At 39.3% G+C, this 21,132-nt stretch overlaps 1 protein-coding gene across 2 annotated transcripts; it reads right to left on the reverse strand.

Moving 5' to 3' along the window:
- Positions 1-3,957: 3,957 nt before the first annotated feature.
- LOC117954142 (palmdelphin-like) lies at positions 3,958-20,351 on the reverse strand. Of its 2 annotated transcripts, none has more exons than XM_034887704.1 (9): positions 20,305-20,351; positions 13,213-13,261; positions 12,967-13,047; positions 11,916-12,019; positions 9,238-9,352; positions 9,097-9,121; positions 8,945-9,016; positions 6,766-6,926; positions 3,958-5,193 (listed from the first exon to the last, which is right to left on the reverse strand). In XM_034887704.1, exons 2-9 carry the CDS (start codon positions 13,255-13,257, stop codon positions 4,198-4,200), a joined length of 1,599 nt encoding a protein of 532 aa, XP_034743595.1. In that variant the 5' UTR covers positions 13,258-13,261; positions 20,305-20,351; the 3' UTR covers positions 3,958-4,197. The 2 variants fall into 2 exon arrangements, with proteins under 2 accessions (XP_034743595.1, XP_034743594.1); XM_034887703.1 differs by having other exon boundaries at positions 13,213-13,258; positions 20,305-20,348.
- Positions 20,352-21,132: the final 781 nt, after the last annotated feature.

The following is a 21,132-nucleotide window of genomic DNA, read 5'->3' on the forward strand; positions in this document are numbered from 1 at the left end:
AAAACGAAAGACATTGCTTCAAGCACCTTTAATGGCATATTTGGAATGGTAATCAACTTTAGACCTTGTAGCTCACACCTCTCAATAATTCCTCCCCACGTTCCGCTTTGGGTTCCGCTTTCACGCTCTGCCAGTTTGCCGATTTTGACTTGCGTTGGGATAACTGGCGCAATGAGGTTTAGACCTCGGTCATAACTGCTTGCAGTTCTAGTTTTCTTCTTCTGTTTTGGACTTAGAAAAGTATAATTTCACCTTTAAACTGTGGAAATTTCTTCTACTGATACATTGTGAAACACAGTACTGTGATTGTACAACGCTTGTATTATCACGTCTTTATTTTTTTAGTAGGAATACAAAGACAGAAAACAGACAGAGGAAACCTAAAAATACAATTAAAACAATAACAACAATACTTTAAAAAAAATGTAACTACCCCTCCCCGCACCTGACACCAAGAACCTCCAGGGTCAAGATGAAAGACCTGCTGATTGATGGAACAATTGCCATGTTTTTATCAACATATTTTTATGCGCATTTTGAAGTATTGCATTAGGATAGAAACGGTGAAATTTGGAAAAAACGGCCTCAAATTTGCAAACATGTTTTTTTTGTGTGCCTTTTTCAGAAAAAAAAAAGCCCAAAATGGAAGATGGAAATAGCTTTGCCGAATAAGTTGTGACAAACGTGTAATTCACATGACAATAGTCTTGATATACAACTGATGGGGGAAGGATTGGGATATGGGTGCCATCCAATGCGCCATACACTTTACACACTGGCAAAAGGTGCGTAGTGGAGTTGTGGTGCGCTATAGCCTGCGCCTCAGCCACGTCGGGTAAAGCTTGAATTTTATGGCCCTGCACATCTTATATACACAGTGAATGGTTGTCATGCTGACACCAAATGTCTACCACAACCCACAGATGCCCCACTTTTACAATGCTACTTTTAACCTGTGACAAAACTACACTTTGCATAGTCTAGTTTAATCACTCTAAACCAGTTGATGGAAACGCTTATTAGCATTCTTTTTTCTTTTTTTAAAAGTTGGCTTGACAATTGGATGGAAACGATCCTACTGATTACACCAACGCCTTTCATTTCTCAGCAGCCAGATGTCATTGCTCCAGGTTGTCTGCCTTAACCCCATTTGTACAAGCAGAGGATTTTTCCATGTGGATAACATTGAGAAATGTGAGAACCCAATGAGTGATAGAAAATTTGTCAGATTGTTTCTAACACATTGCAATGAGGTGCCCTGCCACACAAATTTCATTACTTTTTTGGTAATGTCTGAAGTTCTTCCATGGACTCTGTGACTTGGTTACCTTGTTTCAAGCCATTCTAGCTTGGTATAGAAAGCCTGCAGGAAGACTGCAGGCTTGACTCTGATTGGCTAGCCAATGAGAGCATGGCTATCAGCATGGTGTAAGATCAGGCAACATGACTTCACACTAACCAGCGTTTGTGATTGGCCTGATTTTTCCGCTTATTTCTTTTCAGTGGCTAGAGCTGACAAAGGACGTTTCACATTCACAACATTAACACAATAGACAGCAATGACGGTTGAACATATTTTAACAAATGTTTTGTGTGGCAGGGCACCTTTAAGCCTGCCAAACTATTTACTTCTGATAGTCACAAACTGTCAACTTAAAAAGATCGTTCATAATTAAGACGGGTGCAGGTACAGGTGCAATTATAAAAACATATCATATAAACAGATGGCTACCTCCCTCCAAAAGTGAGCTACAGACGGGCCATCCCAGAACATGGGATTAAGGGTCCATGGACCCCCAAAGAACATAAGGAACAAAGGGGCCTATGTACAATTTTCACAAAGTGCATTTTCTTTGCAGTTAGGTAAGTTCTGTGCACATAGTTCAAGTGAATTTGTTGATGGTCGGTATTGCGGTACACTAGCAAAATGTTAGCCCAACAGAGTCCCAATTACAATGTTGATCTAAGTTTGGGATGTCACCTATACATTGCCTGTCTATAGGGAGTCTTATAAGAAGTGTCAAGCAATTTTGAGTAAAGTGTGAAGGCTAAACCTTTTGGAGGCCCCTCTTGAACTGATGGTTCTATGGAATGGTGGTGTTCTAGGGACTGATTCCATGAAATACCATGGGACTTGAGGGATACCCTAAGCTGTAAATAAAAAAGAATGAAGTGTCCTGTAAGTTTTAGCTGTCTTTAAGGTCTTAAAATGATCTGAGACCATCACATTGCCCAGCACATGGATACCTCTCCTTTCCCATTGTGAAAAACTAATCTGTCTACACCCTATGAGCAGCTGCTTGTTATTAAAGATTGGAGAGTTGCAATGCCTTAAAAACTGAGTAACACAGTCTCTGTGCTAAGTGCCATGTATGTATCATATGTGTAATATGAGGGCCAATCACCAGAAGTCCTTGTATGCGTCATATTTCATAATAAAAATAATCCCCATGCTCAACTTCACCACATTTGTCTGTCCGGGTTGTTACTGCAACAGTCTTCGGCCAATCACACTCCGGATTCCAATAAACAACCCCTGCAGTGATTGTCTTTTTTTTCTAGATCTGGGACCAAAAAAGATAGAATATTGGTATGGTTTGACTAGAGAAGTTTTGATAATACTTGGTACTGGGTTATTTGGGTGGATACTTTTAAGGTATCACATACCCAGCCCTAAATACTGTATGGTCCTGAACTATGGTTGGGCATTGTTTGGATTTTAACAATTCCGATTCTAATTCCGATTCTTTGAGGGTTGGAGTTGAAATGGTTCACATGCTTATTTCACAAATAAGAGCAACGTTTTATTTTTGATTCAATGTTGGGTTGCAGTTTTACAGGGCTTTTTCAGTGTAAAATAAAGCCACACTAGAGCACCGCTTACCGCGTTCCATAGCTGCATGGCTGCTTACATAAACCAAAACTTGCTTATTTTAAATTGGGAAGCAATGTTTGGATTTGAAACCAAAATCCTCCAAACAATTCCAATAAAGAAATGATTCTACTGGAATTGTAATTTTTTTAAATGATTCCAAGTAAGAATTGGTTCTCAATGCCAACCCTATCCTGAACTTTGGCTGATCACAGTAAATGTTCTCTTCCAAGAATGAAAATACAACCTTTGTAAAGCCAGGACTACAGGGGCTGAATGTTTGATGCTCATTAAACAAATATTTGGTAGAATGTTGTATTTGATCTGCATTAATTGCATAATTAATTCTTTGGCCACCTATTGGCAGAACATGTCCATGACAAGCTGCCAAAGGCGACATATTACAAAGTTATCAAGGCTAATATCTTAAGAAAACGATAGCATTTTCAACATATCTGGCAGACATGGAGCAAAACAAGCATTTATTTGAAGTCATGTCTGTGTTCAACTGATGATGTAAGTCTGTTATTCTCTTTAGCTGCTTAATGCTCCACTATGTTCACCAGCTTATTTCCAAAGCCCCTTCGCACGGCAGGAACTTTCCCAAGGGACTAGAAACCTTTTGTGGAACTCATTCTGCAGGGACAGGAATGAGTTCTTTCTGGAAATACAACACCCTTCAGGGTGGAGTTTGCAGGAGTGATCGTCACTGATTGGCGCAAACTGTATTTAAAATATGTCTTTTTTTAAATTACAGCATCCATGCATTTTTGTAACTTGTTTTATTTGCCACATTTCTAAAGTTTGCCTAATTTTGCTTACTCACAGTATGTAGCCATTTCATTCATTGAATAAAAGTTATGGATTAGTAGAGCTCTAGCAATGGGTAAAGCCTGCTTAAAGGCTTTAATGTTGAGTTCAGCATTTGACTCCAACCCCCCTTCGGTTTGCCTATGTCTAATTACTGAATTGTTAAGGAAAAAGAGCACCTTTCTTAACATCACTATTATTACTATTAACAATTTTAATATAGACCAGAGAGATACAAAAACAAAAAATAACCAATCACAGTTGTCGCTATGTGTGCAGTAGACTGGACATTCAGCCATGTATCAGTCGGTACTTTTAGTAGACCGGATACTCAGCCATGTGTCGGTCAGTGCTGTTAGTAGACTGGACACCCGGCCATGTATCAGCCAGTATTGTTAGTAGACTTGACACTCAGTCATGTATTAGTCAGTACTGTTAGTAGACTTGACACTCAGTCATGTATCAGCCAGTATTGTTAGTAGACTTGACACTCAGTCATGTATCAGCCAGTATTGTTAGCAGACTGTACAGCAGGCTTTGTGTTTTTTCTGGATCTTTCTGATACCTGGTCCCACCCGTTTCTCCGTCCATCTGTCTCCAACTCCCTCCATCCGTCCAACGTTTCCATTGGCTGAGCTTCCTGTTGAATAACTTTTTTCTCCAGGCTGGACGTAGCACTTCTTCTCCTTCATGCTGAGGTCGTCCTCGCTGTCTTCGTCGTCCTCAATGATGACCAGCTCTGCCTTCAGCGAGTCCTCACACTCCTTAACTGGCCTGCTGTCGTCCTGCGCTGTCTGGAAGCCCATGAAGATGGCTGTGATTGGCTCAGTGGTCTCCATGGCGTTGAGTATGGTGTAGGGGGTGTCATCTGCATAGAGGGGGGAGGGCACTCTGCCGCTGCACATGGCATCATCGCTGTGGTAGCAGTACACTTCTTCTTTGTCCACGCTGATGTAAGGAATATGATTGGCTGGTGTGTAGCAGAGCTGCGGTTGGTAGGCAGACACTGCTTCCTGGTCATGTGACCTGGGAGGAGGGCCTCCATTGGCCACACTGTTGCTTGGGATGCTGCTGCTGCTGCGTGTGTGGTGGCTTGCAACAATATTACCGTTTCTCACTGGGTAGGAATTGGAGTGACCATCGATCTGGTTGCCATAGTGCTGCCCTGCCCTCTTGTGGTTGCCAAGGTTAATGCTTTGGTTATTCCTCTCTTGGTGCCGTCTGTTTTGGCTCTCCAGCTGAGCACAGCAATGCTCAGGCCCTGGTTTCCTCTGCCACGTCTCCCAGCAGCTCAAGTCTTTCTCTGCTATGTTGTTTCCGAGGAGACGGTTAGCCAGATATGCTCGCTGCTTTCGGAGGTCAACCCTTCCCCCTGTGTCTCTCTCATCTTGGTGGTGGCAAAAGCAATGCTCCTCCCTCCTGCTAGGGTTCAGCTGATTTGCTTGGCGATGCACTGTGGCGCTTCTCAGCAAATGTTCCACCTCATTGGCTGACAGCTCCGACTCACAGCTCTGATCAAGTAGAAAGGAAGTTTGGGTTATTATTGGGTGAACACAATGAGTGTCAACAATCTGAAACAATCCTGTTTAAGACAATAAACACACCTGGCATCCTCTGTTTACCCTAGTGCAGAAATGCAGGAATTATCCTCTATCTATCTTACTCAATCCAACTGTTGATCATAGTGTTACGAATAATAATAATAATAATAATAATAAGGGAATAGCACGACAAAAAATGAGCATAAAAAAGGGAATCAATGTAAAAACAAGATAATTACCATAATTAATGAAAAATAAAACACATGACAACAGCAAAAACTAATGGAAATAGTATGGAAATAGAATATATAATTATTATATTACATCTCATAAACATAAGATGGAACCAAACCATATCATTTTAGCATTCTCTGACCTTGAGAATGTTCTAAGCATGCTGCGGACAGACTAGAACAGGAAAGAGAGTTCACATAACCCCCACTTTGTCCTCTTTCAGTGGACCTTTAGTTGACTTTAGCCATCACTCACGCACCTCCGAATCGGCGGTTTCCTTTCATCACTCCTGAGTCTGTTTGGGTCTCTGATAAATCACAACATATTTGTGTCTATATGTACCCATACTCAACCTCAGATCTTACAAAAACACTCTGCTTGCAGTCCCTAATCCCCAAACATAAAGGAGATTGTGTGTTTTCTGTCAGGGCTCAAAGCAGCCTTGCTGTTCAAACTCAACTTAAAGCTCTACTAAAAACTAATTTCAGAAACGTTCTCTAACTCCATTCTGACTGATCATGCAAATAGCATTTTGTTTTCATATTGGGGCTTCTGGGAAATGCATGGATGCATTAATTAATTTAGAGAGTGAATAAACTTAAAGTATTGACATGTAATCAACTGATTTCAACAATGTAACTGTAAATATCAGCTATTTAAATTGTAATGTGACAGTATACAGTTACTCATACCAACACTGTATATATATATATATCCCAGTGTTTCCCACAGCTTGAGAGTTTACTCATGGTGGTGTGGGTTGCAGGATGGCTGGGTTCAGTAATAAACTAGTCAAATCAAGGTTTACTATTTATTGAAAACAATGACTACATAACATTAACAGATACATTTAAAAGAAATAACTATTTACAAATAGACTACTAGTCCATTTCAATCTGGTTGGTTTGTCAACTAAATGTTATGGTTTAGCAGATAAAATACCTGATATCCCGGAGCCAAAATAATACATATCTGTAACCATACTATGTGACCCAACTAAACACTGAAACATTAAGACATTACTATTGTTTATCAGTACAGTTAATCCGGTAAGCCAACAGCGTGCTGCTACTGACGTTATCTCATTATCTCAACATAAAAAAATGAGTTCTTAAATTTGCAGGTCGCATGAGTTGTTGGAAAAATACTTGCACTGTCTCAGAAAAGGTTTTGCAAAATGCAAGCATTTGGTTGTAGCCTGAAGCCTGTGTACTGTGTGTAATCATTTGTGCCATTTTATATAAGTTTGGGGTTTTGTTTGTTGTTTTGAAAAGTGTTACATAAATAAAGGTTATAATAAATGAATACCTCTTGTGTATTCAAGGCATACACACACTTCCTGCCATCGTCGTAGACCTTGCGTCCGCTGTATTGCTCTAACTCCTCCGGAGGAACTGTTGCAGTAGAAAGTACTGTGCTCGTCCCAGTCAGCAGGTTTTTACTCACATTGATCTCCATGGCAAATAGAGCTGGGACACAGAAGGAGGGAAGACAACCACAGTTATGTTTGCCAAACCTCATAGCTCTGTTGTGAGCACAAATGTGTTCACCTGAACTTCACACTTCAGTGAGAGTAGAAAGCATTCAGTCCACTCCCAGATATCCAACCTCCATCATCAGTAGATAGTGAGCAGGTTTACATGTGCACTTCATTTCCTGGATGGACTGTGTTCCATTTACCTCAGAAGGGTGAGGCCAGAACTGGAAAATGACGGTCACAGCCAAGTTGACTGTGTTGCAGTAACAAGTCGGAAAAGCGTTATATTTAAAGCGCCCATATTATCTTCTTTTTCAGGTTCATAATTGCATTTTGAGGCTGTACCAGAAAAGGTTTAAAATTGTTTCATTTTCACACAAAAAACACCATATTTTATATATATTTTGTTGTACTGCACATTGCTGCAGATCCTGTTTTCACCCTGTGTGTTTGGGTCTCTGCTTAAGCTACAGAGTGAGCCATCTCACTTCTATACTATCTTTGTTGGGAGTTGCACATGCACAGATCACATCAGCTTTATAACTCTTTATCCAACTTTGGTCAGTCCAAGGCAGAATTAGCTGGGAGACTTCTTCTAAACAAGGACACTGAAGAACAGGGACATGGAAGTAGTTCTTTTGGAGATTATGGTGAACTAGTGTGTGTTGTGTATTTGCCATTGAGAATGAGCTAGCATGCTACGGTTAGCCACCTCGTCTCGGCTAGTGACGTAAAAAGCCATGGAGATTTTGAACACTTCACGCCTAGACTGAAGGCAGAGGACATTCAGAAACCCTTATCTCACTCTTTTTTTTAAGTTTGTATGTGTGTGGAAGCATCAGAGACACAAAGTAACACCGAGTAACACAGAGGTTGGACGGTAATCCCACTTCAAGTGCCGTTCCACTTGACATTTTTAACTAAGGAGGAACATTTTTACACTCCTGTTTCCCCATCTTTGTCTATCCGTCTATCATGTCGCCAAGCAAAATACTGGATAATACTTTGTCATCAACTGATATTGCTCACAATGGCTAACCTGGCAAGAGTCCCCCTACCCCGTTTTTCTGACTTGTAATTGGAATGTGTTTAACTCGGGGTGGCGTCATTCTAAGTTCTCCCCTCTGATTTCTGAGGCAAATGGAACGCAACATTAGGTTCAGCTGTTTACAGTAAGATAAATCTAAATCTGGTTAAACCCTAATCCTGGTTTTGAGAAAGCCAACTAGCAAGCTGGGGTACTGGAATGGAAACCAGGAGTGTGTATTCTTAATAGTTAAATGAATTCTTCATTTCTAAAGAGCCAATTTGACATTGTATACCGATACAAATATTTGGTTTTTAAAAAATCTAATATTCCGATATATCGCCCGATATATATATTAAAAAAATTCTGTGGCCGGTTTGCTCAGTGACGGTGGAGCAGGCGCACATATACAAAGAGCTAAAAAAATAATATTAATAATCCAGAAACGAATAACAAAACATAAACAGATTTCCCTAACATTAGTTATTTGTAGTTATTTATAAATTCTCACTAAAATAATATGATAATAATTTTTTTCATTGTCACAACAAAACAGAGGACCTTAAAAATATCTTAACGTTCTGATAAATAAAATAAATCATAAATACAAACTTAAAGGTCTACTATGTCATATATTTACTGTAATACATCCAAAAATGACCCAGATGCATAATCACATATTAAGGAAACATGCAAAGTTGAAATACTATCTTTTCTGGCAACAATGCTATTGTTGCAACTACATTGTAACTAAATCCAAGGAGACCACATCCCTGTCCTGTGTTTGATCCTAAAAACATGCAGGATTTCAGTGGACTATTCCTTTAAGGTTGTTTGCCATCAGACTTCAGGGTTATGAGTGAACCCTGAACTTATGAACCTGTGTATATCCAAACTCATAACCTGTCTATATCCAATCCCATAAACGGTTATGCACACTGGGCTTTAATTGGCTTTACAGGAATGTGTAAAAATGATCTCACTCTTTCTTGGTGTGTTTGTTTCAGGGATTTGGTTGGCTGTTGAAGAGAGGGATTCGGGGACATGGAATGGCTCTGTGGGACAGAAAACAAAACTCTTAACACAGACCCATCTTTGGTGCTGGTAAAAACATCCAAATGATGTCATCACTTACCTGGAAAAAAGTTGTCCTGGGCCTCCTACGGGACAGACAAATCAGTGAATACAACAGAAGGGATGCACTAAAATACAACTGTGTGTGTGTGTGTGTGTGTGTGTGTGTGTGCGTGCGCACGTGTGTGTGTGTAATGTGTACCTTTATAATGTCCCCTGGACTTTTCTCCACAGCCTTCAGTCTGTTTAGGATTAAACTTTCTTTGGCAGAAATCATCGACTCCTGTCCCTCCAGAGAGTCCACCTCCATTTCTATCCTAATGGGAGCGCAAGTTCCATAGGTCAATTAGCTTTCATTGTTATGCAGATGAAACCCAATTATACCTATCAATCAAGCCAGACAAAACCAGTCAATTAGCTAAACTTCAAGCATGCATTAAAGACATAAAATCATGGATGACCTACAATTTTCTGACTCAGCTGGGCCCTAAACACCTCCAAACCTAATTATCCAATGATATAATTACTCTGGATGGTATTGCCCTGGCCTCTAGTACTATTGTCAGAAATCTAGGCGTTATTTTTGATCAGGATATATCCTTAAACACACACTTCAAAGAAACATCAAGAACGGCCTTTTTTATCTTTGTAACATTGCCCAAATTAGGAACATCCTGTCTCAAAACAATGCTGAAAAACTAATCCATGCATTTGTTTCTTCCAGACTGGACTACTGTAATTCTTTATTATCAGGATGCTCAAATAAGTTCCTTAAGACTCTCCAGTTGATCCACAATGCTGCAGCGCATGTTTTGACAAGAACTAAGAAAAAACATATTTTTCCTGTATTGGCTTCTGTGCATTGGCTTCCTTTAAAATCCAGGATTGAATTTAAAATCTTCTCCTGACCTACAAATCTCTAGATGGTCAAGCACCATCTTATCATGAAGAGCTCTTAGTACCTTATTGTCCCACTAGAACACTACGTTCCCAGACTGAAGAGTTACTTGTGGTTCCTAGAGTCTCTAAAAGTAGAATGGGAGCCAGAGCGTTCAGCTATCAAGCTCCCGTTCTGGGTTTGGGACACCGACACCGTCACCACATTTCATATTGAACTTAAAACCCTCCTCTTTGATAAAGCTTATAGTTAGAGAGTGAGGAGTTGCTGCAGACACAGCACCCCTTCTCTTCTCTGCTTCTCTTCATAGTCATCAGATTCATTTACCCTATACTTAATAATATAATCAAAGTAGAAGGAGGCAGGGCAGTACAGCCCGATCCAGTTAGGAGGAGCTCAATCCCGACTAGGCTCCTCTCTTTAACCTGTCTCTCTCAATTATGCTGTTATAGTTTTGTGTGAGCAACACACACACACACACAAACACACACACACCACAGCTGGAGTCAAGACCGCTTGTGTCCAGTCTAAGACAAGACTGAGTCCAAATGAGAGATATTCTGTTGATAATTTATGTGAGGAGAAAGACATTCTTCTATTATAAGATGATCATGTTGCATTATTTGTAATGATCAAAATAAAAGTGCAGAGTAACAAGACTGTATGATCAAATTAGGCCAGATAATTTACAACATGATTCATCCATTCGGCCCTGTTTAATATGCAACTCAATTGTATACAGTATGTGTAGTAGGGGGCCCCTCCTCGGTCTCTCTTTCAGCTAAGGGGTCCCTGGCTTAAAACACGTTGTAGACCCCTGATTTAAGTCACATAAAGCTGAAGTGTGAAGTTTTTTAATTCTGGTGGACCAAGAGCATTCTGGACTGCTGATGGAAAATGTCTGGTAAAAATGAAAATGATTGAAGCAGCCGGGCATTTACCAGGTGACCTACAACATTGCCCATTCTAGATGTACTCTGAATAAAACCTGTTAATACCCGTTCTCTGAAGAAGTGCTTCATCAACGGTTGTGTTCTGAAGGAGGATGCTGCAGACTGTGCTGGACTCCAGACCAACTAGAACATTTCTGAGACCAATGGCCAAGTCTGAGGCAGTAAAAAAACGTATTGAGTACCAGCACAGTACAGCGGCACACAAACATGCTTGTCACGCACGCTGCGGCACTTGGTAGCCAGTGTATGGTGGAGAGAGAAGGAGATGTGTGTGTTGGTGAGAATGAAGTTAGCAAAACCCTACAGTCACATTAGCTACAAAAGAGAACAACACGCACTCACTTGATAGGCACTCCTGGATGTGCCTAGCCTACTCCTGGTTGCTTGGCAACAGTAAAGAGAAATTCTTTGGTGCTACCTTCAAGTACGTCTTACAAGTCACTTTAGAGGTACTGTCAAGTCACAAGAACAATGTTTTTGGATTTAAAAAATCTCTCGATAGAAGTATCAAAATATATGAGATGAAATGCCAAACGTATCAGATTTGTACAGAAATATTATGTCCTGAAGCGTTTCTGCCCTCTTGAATGATTTTCTGCGAATCAAGCAACCGAAGTACATATGCATCACGCTGCCTTCATTTCAATTGGCAGTGACTTTTTCGCATCACTCAGCATTTGTATAAAATAGATTTCTTGTCTGTTTTGGCCGTCTGTTTGCTCGTGGCAGCGACAAGCTCGTCACTTGTCGCTAAGAAACGGCCACTCCCATTGAAAATGAATGGCTTCCTGTCGGATTTTCTCTTGTAGCTAGCGTAGGTAATGTTCTTATTTTAGTGACAAGCTGTTGCTTCATCTATTGTTTTAGTGAGCTCTCCCTCGCTGAAACAGACATTCACTAAGCTTCATGCAAATAATATGATGTCACCAACATGCAAATCAGCATATGATGTCATCTGCACCAAAGCGCTGTAAAAATTGTGTGTTTGTGTATATGTGTGCATGTACATGGGCATGGCTTTGTATGTACCTGTTGATGTTGCGCTGCAGTGCTCTGGTCTTCTGCTGGTCAGAGCCTGCTGCATTATGGGAAGCTGAGTCTTGCAGCAGCCACTGCTCTCTCAGAGCTTTCTTCTGAGGATTTCAGAAGAAATAACAGTTATGTGGATTAATTCAGGTACCCAGCTACAGCTGGCGGACCACCAAGCCTCTCACGGAAAGACCATATGTAGGGATAGAACCGTGCATCCTAAATTGTTTCAAAATCTATCTAAATGTGTAAGATGAAGTTAAGATAATAATAAAAAAGAATTGCGATGCAATTGTAAACAGCCCAGGGTGTGACACTGGCTAGCACAGCAGGTAACTTTGGCCTGCCGTTAGCTCATATCGTTAGCTGACTTTAACACGGTTACATTTCTGACGGCTAAACGGTGTAAAGTGTGAATGTATTTGACTGGAAAGGATCCCAAACGTGTCGTCCAACAGCCTGCAGCTAAAGACACAGAGGAGTCCCACTGACCTTTGAGACAGCATGGACTGTCAGATAATTACAGAGACGGGACTGGTGTTGTGTTTTAGTTTGGCTCTTAAGGTTGTGTTGCGTTCAATAATGTTGTAAAACGCCCTTCGCCATCTAGTGTTGCTTTTCATTTTGTTGTTTAACAGGAAATGACTGGTGAAGAGTTGTTGTTATGAGTTATTGTTATTACACTTCAAATAAGTAATTTAAAGTATTTCTGATTAAAGTTGAGTCATATGATTACATTTTTTTTAAATGTAAGATAAATACTATTTCCATTGATAAGAGGACACATCTGCTGTTTATATAAATGAAGGAATATTTTTTAGTCATTTTATTCTGTTAAAGAAAATGGTTTTAAGAACTTAAAATCGTGAATGGTAGTGAATTGTGAGTTGAGTGTATGGTCTCATCCCTAATGAAGGACCATTTGTGGACCACCAGATGGACAGCATGATTATTCACGCTAATAAGAGATAATCCCAAATTGATAATCTGGTGTTATTACTGACTATTTATAAATTGAGACAATGTTAACGTGTAAATGGACGCAGTGAACCTTTAGATGCTGGAGACTGAGTTTTTCTTGGTCCAGTTCAAGTTTCCTCTGCCTGATGTCTTCCTGAATGCGACGCTTCTCCTGCACCGTTAAAGAAAAAACGCTCAAATGAGATTACAGAGCAGGGACCAAGGACTCCAAATACACGGAAGGCACAATTACCAGAGTTGTGCAGATATAACACAAGTTGAGGTTAGTTTATTGTAGCAGATAATGATAGTAGGTATGAGTAGAGTAAAGCATTACGGTGATGGCGTGGAGCCTCTCCTTCAGCAGGGTAGCTTCCTCCATTCTGCTGCAGGAGACATCAGAGACACATGGGACACTTCTTAAACACCTTGTAACATTGCATTATGTAATAACAATGTCAAAATCTAATACATATTCACTTCATTTTGTAATAACACCCACATTATTTAAACATCACTAAAAAAAACATAATCTAATATGTATTAATTTCCCCGCTTTTTATAATAAATGATTACATAATGCAGTGGATGTTTTTAATAAAAATGTAATATGGTGCATTATATAATAACAACCCAAAATTGATGTTTTAGTGTCTTGCCCAAGGACACTTCAACATGGAACCACCAACCTTCCGATTGGCAGGCGACCACTCTCCCAGTGAGCAACAGCCGCCCCATGGGGACCCCATGGTGTGTTGCTGCTTTAATAGGAGCAGATATCTGTGACTTCCTACACACTGCTCTGGCTTTTTATAAACAGCTATTTCTATCCAGTGGGTCAGCCGGCTGACTGGGGGGATGGGGGGGGATGGGGAGGGTGGGGGTGTCCAGCTTTTAAACTATCTATCTGATCTTTGCCGTGAAAATAATTCCCATCCTGACAACACATACTAACAACAAATTAGTAATATTGGCCAGCAGTTAATGAGACAGTGTGTCCTCCTCAGTTGTACAGTCGTCAGTCAGCAGACAGGAATGAATGACACTATTTGTTTACGCCCTGCCCTAGTGCTGGCAGCTATACTGCTCTTAATTTCCCGTATTATATGACTCTTTCACATACCGTACAGCGGTGCATAGACACGGAGAGCGCTACAGCCGGGGTCAGCTGTGAGTGACCCAGGGGTCCAGATTAATTTATTTTTTAATTTTTTTAAAGTTATGGAATGCCGTTTTATTCAATATTAACTAAATGCATCCATGAATAAATAGGCCTTTTAAATCATGAAATAAATAAATAAATAAGGCAGTAAATGCATAAAAAAAAATAATGTAAATTTTGATATAAAAAGGAATCAATTAATTAAATAAATATATTAAAGGCTGACGTGAGAGTGCACTGGGCTTTATCCAGCGCATCTATTCTGGGGTAATGAGACCACCACCTATCGCTGACCTGACGGAGCAACGCAACCCACTGCGGGTTGACACAGGGATTGCTCAATTCTCCAACGCTCCATTGTTCTGAACTCTCAATAACCCCAAACATTCCCTTTGGTCCATCCGCATTCCGATGGGTATACCAGTTTACCACAGATTATATTATTGATATATGTGTTGAAAAGAACTGGACTTTAAATTGAGCCTGAGGAACAATTTTTTTACTGTTAAATACTCAGGATTGGGCAGCCCAGATAGCTCGGTTGGTAGAGCAGGCACCCATACTATACACATAAAACGAGATTTGCTGCATGACGCAATGGGCCCGGGTTTGACTCTGACTAGTAGCCCTTTGCTACAAGTCATTTCCCCTCTCTCTCCCCTTTGTCTTCATCTGTCCTGTCAATTAAAGGGCCTAAACAAGAAAGGCCTAAAATGCCCAAAAATTATCTTAAAAAATAAGATTATGACTGTTTCTACCCAGTTTAATAGATTGTTGTCTCTCTGATAGGTAGTTCTTAAACAAATAACAAGCATTAATATCAAATCCAAAATTACAGGGATGTTAGTAAACATAGTACCTAAAATTTGTTTAAGCCTAATACATTTAACTTAGTGCACCAAAACAGTCCTTTAATCATCCCCGCTGGACAACGAAAAGTACATTTAGTGACCCCTTTTGTACTTAATAGTCTATTGGATGACTAAGAAAGACAGACTTGTTGCAAATCACACTATAGGGATCAAACCAGTCCCATTTGTAAATTTATAAAATTTGACTTGTTGTTGCCAAGGGCTGGCAAGCTACGTGACATTCTCTGAACTGACAAGTTTGTATTTTTATACATTTTATTTATCAGAACATTAATATAAATTTGATGTTCCTCTGTTCTGTATAAATTATTATCGTATTATTTTAGTGAGAACTCATAAATAACTACAAATAACTAATGTTTGGGAAATCTTTTTATATATATATGGGTCAGAAGTGTTTGTAGTGGGGGTTTAAACATAGTCACATAAATAAGGGGGTCAGGGGTGGAGCCTATTCTTAGAAAGAAACATATGAATTTACTGCTTCTATTTCCATGTGACTGGTTCAGACACATTGACCCAGCAAACACTATGCGAACGTGCTACTGACCCACTGCCTCAGGTCAGGTCCCCAAACAGACAGTGAAAGAGAGGACTAAATACTCATGTCCTAATAACTACCTCAGACAAGGCACTTCCGACCAATAAAGGATTTTTAAGGCTGACACAATAGAAATATTTTGTTATTTAAAATCCAATATATATTTTAAAAGAAAATCCAGAAACGCATAAAAAACAAACAGATTTTCCTCACATTAGTTATTTGTAGTTATTTATGAGTTCCCACTAAAATAATATGATAATAATTTGTTTTATTGTCACAACAGAATATCAAAATATATTAATAAATAAATAAATAAATAATAAATAAAATGTAAAAAAATTGCAAACTTAAGATGTGAAACTTAAATTCCTTTGAACAAAAACACAATAACAAAAATAAATAAATAGAGTGTTGACAACAAGGATGTTGTAGAGCACCCTCGAGCGTGGACAAACAATGCCAAACACCAACACTCATATCATGATTGACCGTCTGTTTTTTAAATAAATATGAATTTATCAGAACTATTTGTCATTATAGATGATTCAGATGGATGAGTATTTCAACAAAAATAATTATCGGCTATTATAAACGCCAAGAGTTTGGGAAATGCCTAATATTGGCCGATAATATTGGTCGAGCTCTACAACGTACCCTGCCAGCACCCACCCAGCATAAATGAACTGTGAGTTCACTGAGAGACACTCCCATGGACAGAAGATTGTCAGTTAACCCACACCAGGAGAGAATATGGATTTGAGACCATAGTTGTGTTCATGATGAAAATACTACTAGCAAAGGTCCAGAGAGGACCCAAACTTTTGTTTTATTTAATAACTGCTGATGCTGCAGCTAGAGCAGAGTGTAGAATTTTCTCTTTCTTCAAGTCATTAAAAAAATGTAATTAATTATAGTGTGATATTTATGAGGCTCTGTGCCAAACAAAGATGTATTCTTAAGTCTGTAAGAGAGGATTTACAGGCTGGGGCATCTGTGCAATTCTATACTCAGAATGGTTTGACACAGATTTTGCCTTTTAAAAAGGTACAATATGTAACATACACATTACACTATCCTAAATGTTTCCAACAGAGTTCAAACCCAGAGAAATATGTTATATAATTAATAATAATGGCAAAGGACATTTCATTCAGACACCTGGCAGTGGCGTCATATAACCTTTGATCCTGTACACACAGGTACCCAGACAATGTGTTCGGGAGTAATTGTAAATCACACAGAAAGAATCACACTTAGTAATCGTAATACAGCTTGCTTTCTGCTACACAGAATCATGTTGTCATTGATTACTTGTCACTTACAACACATCCATACAGCAGAGATTTTAATTATTGATACATTTCCATATTGATCATCTAGTGTGACCAAACATCCTCTTTTGCAAGGCGTCTGGGGGGGGTTATAATAGATCTGACAGGGAGCACATACAGGGAGAAGATTGGACCGCGGAGCAGCATTGAACACAAAATGCCGAAGCGTTAGTGCAGCTTCACAGTTGAACTGCAAAAAAAACTTTCCGCGTACTGTCCTTGTTGGGACAAGTGGGAGGCGGAGTGCATCGTGTGCAAAGCTAGGACATATGTTTCAGTGTCTAATAAAGGTGCTCGAGATTTGAAAGCTCATATGAACACCGAACAACCTTTTCAATTATTGTTCAAAATGCTGCCGCTCATCTCCTTACTGGGACTCGTAAGCGAGATCACATCACCCCTGTCCTTGCCTCTCTTCACTGGCTCCCAGTTAATTTTAGGATTGATTTTAGGATTTTATTGTTTGTTTTTAAAGCCCTTTATGGACTAGCTCCAGTCTACATCACTGAGCTGTTGAAGCCACTTGCTCCTTCAAGGTCATTAAGGTCTGCAAACAAGTCTCTTCTTGTTGTACCTAAATCGCAAAACAAACCCTCCTGGACTAGATGAATGAAACAGCATGGAGGGAATGAAACATACAGTTAAAGCCATATAAACTTCAAACAACTTTAATATTTTAGCGGTTATTGAAATACTGTGGATGATTGTGCTATTTTTATAGCTGGAACAGTAGGTTTTCCCATTTATATAATTTTTTTATTGGGAAAAATGTCGTTTTACTAGGTTTTACATGGATTATACCACTGGACATCCAAATAACGCCCCCCAACCCGTCAGTTTCCATAGGATAACATGGGAAAACTCAACCACCCCCCCCCCCCCCCCCCCCCCCCCCCACCTGGTGGGCTCAGATATATTTTCATCTTTCTAAAACCGCTTTTCCATGTCTCACCTCCACAAATAATTGTAAAAACACAGATATTTGTGCATTTACTTAAAATCCATGGAATTACAGCCAGGTCGGGGACAACCGTCCCGACGTAGACATATGACATTGCAGCCGGTTTTGCTTCTCATGTTAACAAGCATGAAATATGAAAGTCTGGGATTGTGGAGGACACTAACTGGTCTACCGAATAAGCATGTAGTCAAACCTTTAAATGAAAAACCCTCGTTAATAATTGAAAACATGTAACCTCTTATGAAGTTTACTTTTGACCATCAAAACTTGTTTATCGGCTGTAACTCTGTGATAAAAGGAAATAACAGGGAGATATTTGGCTGATAGGAGGAGGTTAACATGCTCTATGTTCAGACCTAAATGAATGTCAGACTGGCTCCCAGCCTTCCGGTTTTTAAATCACGACTAAAAACACATTTTTATTCCTTGGCTTTTAATCTGGCATGAGAACTGTATGAATTATTTGTCTCGTGTTGTATTCTGTCTATTTATTGTTTCATGTCAATGTACAGCACTCTGGTCAAACTGGTAGTTATTAAATGTGCTTAAGAAATAAAGTTTGATTGATTGATCTTATTACATTGAAAAGGTTTTAAGAGATATTTATTTGAAGCTAAATTTTGAAGCTGACACAGAATAGGTGATAATTTGGAAGATTATTTCATATTATTTACTTGAAAAGAGCCATTATTTTGTTACAGGTTGTTATGTATATTATTTTATTACATATATTATTTTTATACCTATACCTTGAGGCATAATAAAGCATGTTCACTAAACTCTGAGAAGCCTATCTGAATTTGTGTTTCGAGGCGGGCCGAGTGTCCTCTTTTTTGGAAATCAAAATATGGTCACCCTAGACTGCTCCAGCTTAACGTGCTATGTTGTTGTTAATGTTCGACGGGGAACTTTAACGTTATAAGGTTACAACATAGTTCAACAAGTTCATGTAGTTATTTTTAGTATAATTGTTTTGATCAAGGTGAAATTAACGTGAAACAGCACTGGGCTAACCCAGGATTACGTTTGCCAGCTAAAGTTAGCTATATAGATAAAAGACAAAGCAAATTCTAATTTGCCAGTTATCCTACCCTGTTTTTTCTTCCTCACTCCCCGCCACTAAGGGACTTTAGTCGAGATGAAAGACCCAGGGACACGTCACATCCACAGAACCCAGCCAGCACAAATTCCAGTGCCGCGTAATAATGATGCCGTAACAGAAAGTGTAATGTTCAGTCGGGGTAACAGACCATATTGCCCCCAGACACAAAGTAGCTTAGTCTCTCTGAAGGGCTGAGTAACAAACCTTTATCCCCTGAAAACATCCAACAAGTGACACTGACGTGAAATTTATTTTGATATGGTGGTTTTAGCTGCTTGCTAATTTTAGCTTGCTTTCTCGCTAAACGTTAGCTATCAATACAAATCAAATCAAGACAACAATTTATGTGGGAGTATTTTATCAGAATGACATGAATAAACGTTACTAAAGGTCCTAAACCGCCCTGAAATTTGGATAATGCACTAGTCCGTATTGCAGTTTCAATAAAATTGCGATGAATTGAGCAGCTCTATCACACCTACAAAATAAAAGCAGAGTTATTATGAGTCAGTGAGTGAAGCAGTGGGCAAAGTGAACTAATCTGATCTGAGGCTGCTAATCTGTTAGCCATCTGCTCCAGAACACACACAATGTGCTCTGTAGCGACAATCTGCTACCTATGCCTTCATTGAACATTCACTTTATGTTACTGGGATCATATTATCACTGTACAGGGCTCTAACCTTACACTTACTTTAATTAAATCCAATTAAAGTGTCAATAACCCTGTGCCTCAAACATCCATTGTGCATCGCCGTATATCTGTATAGTTTACACAGTTTTTAACATTTAAATGTCATCCATCAGTATGGACATAAGCACGCAGTGTACTTGCCTCATGTATCTTACACTACTCTTACACTTGTGCTGCATTATTATTTCCAAGAAACCTTTGAGCACAGCTGCAGTAAACACAAGATGGAAAGTGGTGCCTTTGCATGATTGTTTGTGGAGAAACTCTGTTTTACAGATCTGTCCATTTAATCAACTAATCGACAAAATCTTATGAGCTAGACTAGGAATTTCCTTGAGGGAGAACAGCACTAGTGTGAAGTCAATTTACCAATGTCGAAATCAGAATGCAAGTGTGTAAGGTTTGATACGTGTTCGAGCTGTAGTGTCTACACACTAAGCCCCATCGAGGAGAAACTGAAGATAATCTCTACTTCTTTATCTCTCCCTCTATCTCTCTCTCTCTCTCTCTTAATATAATAACAATCCGGCAGCGCGCTTCACTAAATGAACTTACAATTTAAAACCTGCCATGACTTTTTATGTACCGTAACTCCAATAATCAGTAACATTGAGTGTACTCGTCTGCTGGGCAGAGAGGAATACTAAACTCCAAAAGTGATTTAGAACTATGAAACAATGTTGCTGAATGTAAAAAAAACAACAACAACGTAATGGCACATTCTAACTTCATTGCGCCGATAAAAAAGAACCAATTCGCTTACCTTGTCTCTCCCTCTGCGGCTGAAAGCCTGTGCCTCGTCCCGCTGGAAGCTCGAGACTAGCAGGCTGCAGGTGCAGGTGGGCGGGGCTTTGGTATTACAGCTGATTGACAGTTGGTATACTATGGGGTTAGATATGTGCCTGATTCCTAAGCAAGTAATTGTATGTTCTGTGCACAGAGAACTGTATTTTGAAAGCACATTTTTGAACAGAAATTAGGCACTCATAAAAAAAGTCCGGTCATCACTATGGTGGGAATGAGAGGCCACTGCACTGAAATGTAAGAAAATGCCTGCTAATATATCACACTGGGCAACAGTAAGCAAACCCACAGAAACGGATCACATCATGCAACATTAAGCAAACACACGCAAATACAGTAGATCACAACAAGCAACAATGGGAGAACACACACAAATAGATCACAACACGCAACACACAAATAGATCACAACACGCCACACGTAAATAGATCACCACACTCCACAGTAACCCTCAGGTTGTCCTCAGGTCAAATTTACCAGTTTTTTTTAATCAATGTTCTTTTTAAAATTAATCTGCCAATTACCCAAAATAACATGATTGATCCCACACAACACTCTTTAACAGGTACAAATCTCTACTATTATTAATTTTGAGCTGTCTTATTCAATTTTACAGCATTTGAAAAAAAGTGGTTTTGAAATAGTATTGAGTAAAAGTTGACATATTCTAGTCTGATTATCCATCAACATACTTTCCTTTAATTTTAGTCTAAATAATTCCTAATTTCTGCTTTTCTTATTCAAACATTAAGAATAATAAATAAAATCAATTTAAATGAGTTTTATT

This window comes from Etheostoma cragini, chromosome 12, assembly GCF_013103735.1.
Source record: "Etheostoma cragini isolate CJK2018 chromosome 12, CSU_Ecrag_1.0, whole genome shotgun sequence".
Taxonomy (NCBI): Eukaryota; Metazoa; Chordata; class Actinopteri; order Perciformes; family Percidae; genus Etheostoma; species Etheostoma cragini.

Bases quoted from the DNA above. Each gene is read 5' to 3' on its own strand.
- LOC117954142 (XM_034887704.1), bottom strand. From the start codon at position 13,257: ATGGAGGAAGCTACCCTGCTGAAGGAGAGGCTCCACGCCATCACC. The intron at 13,048-13,212 runs GTAATGCTTTAC...TTAACGGTGCAG, and splicing joins AGAGGCTCCACGCCATCACC to GAGAAGCGTCGCATTCAGGA. The intron at 12,020-12,966 runs GTTCACTGCGTC...TGAAATCCTCAG, and splicing joins TCAGTCTCCAGCATCTAAAG to AAGAAAGCTCTGAGAGAGCA.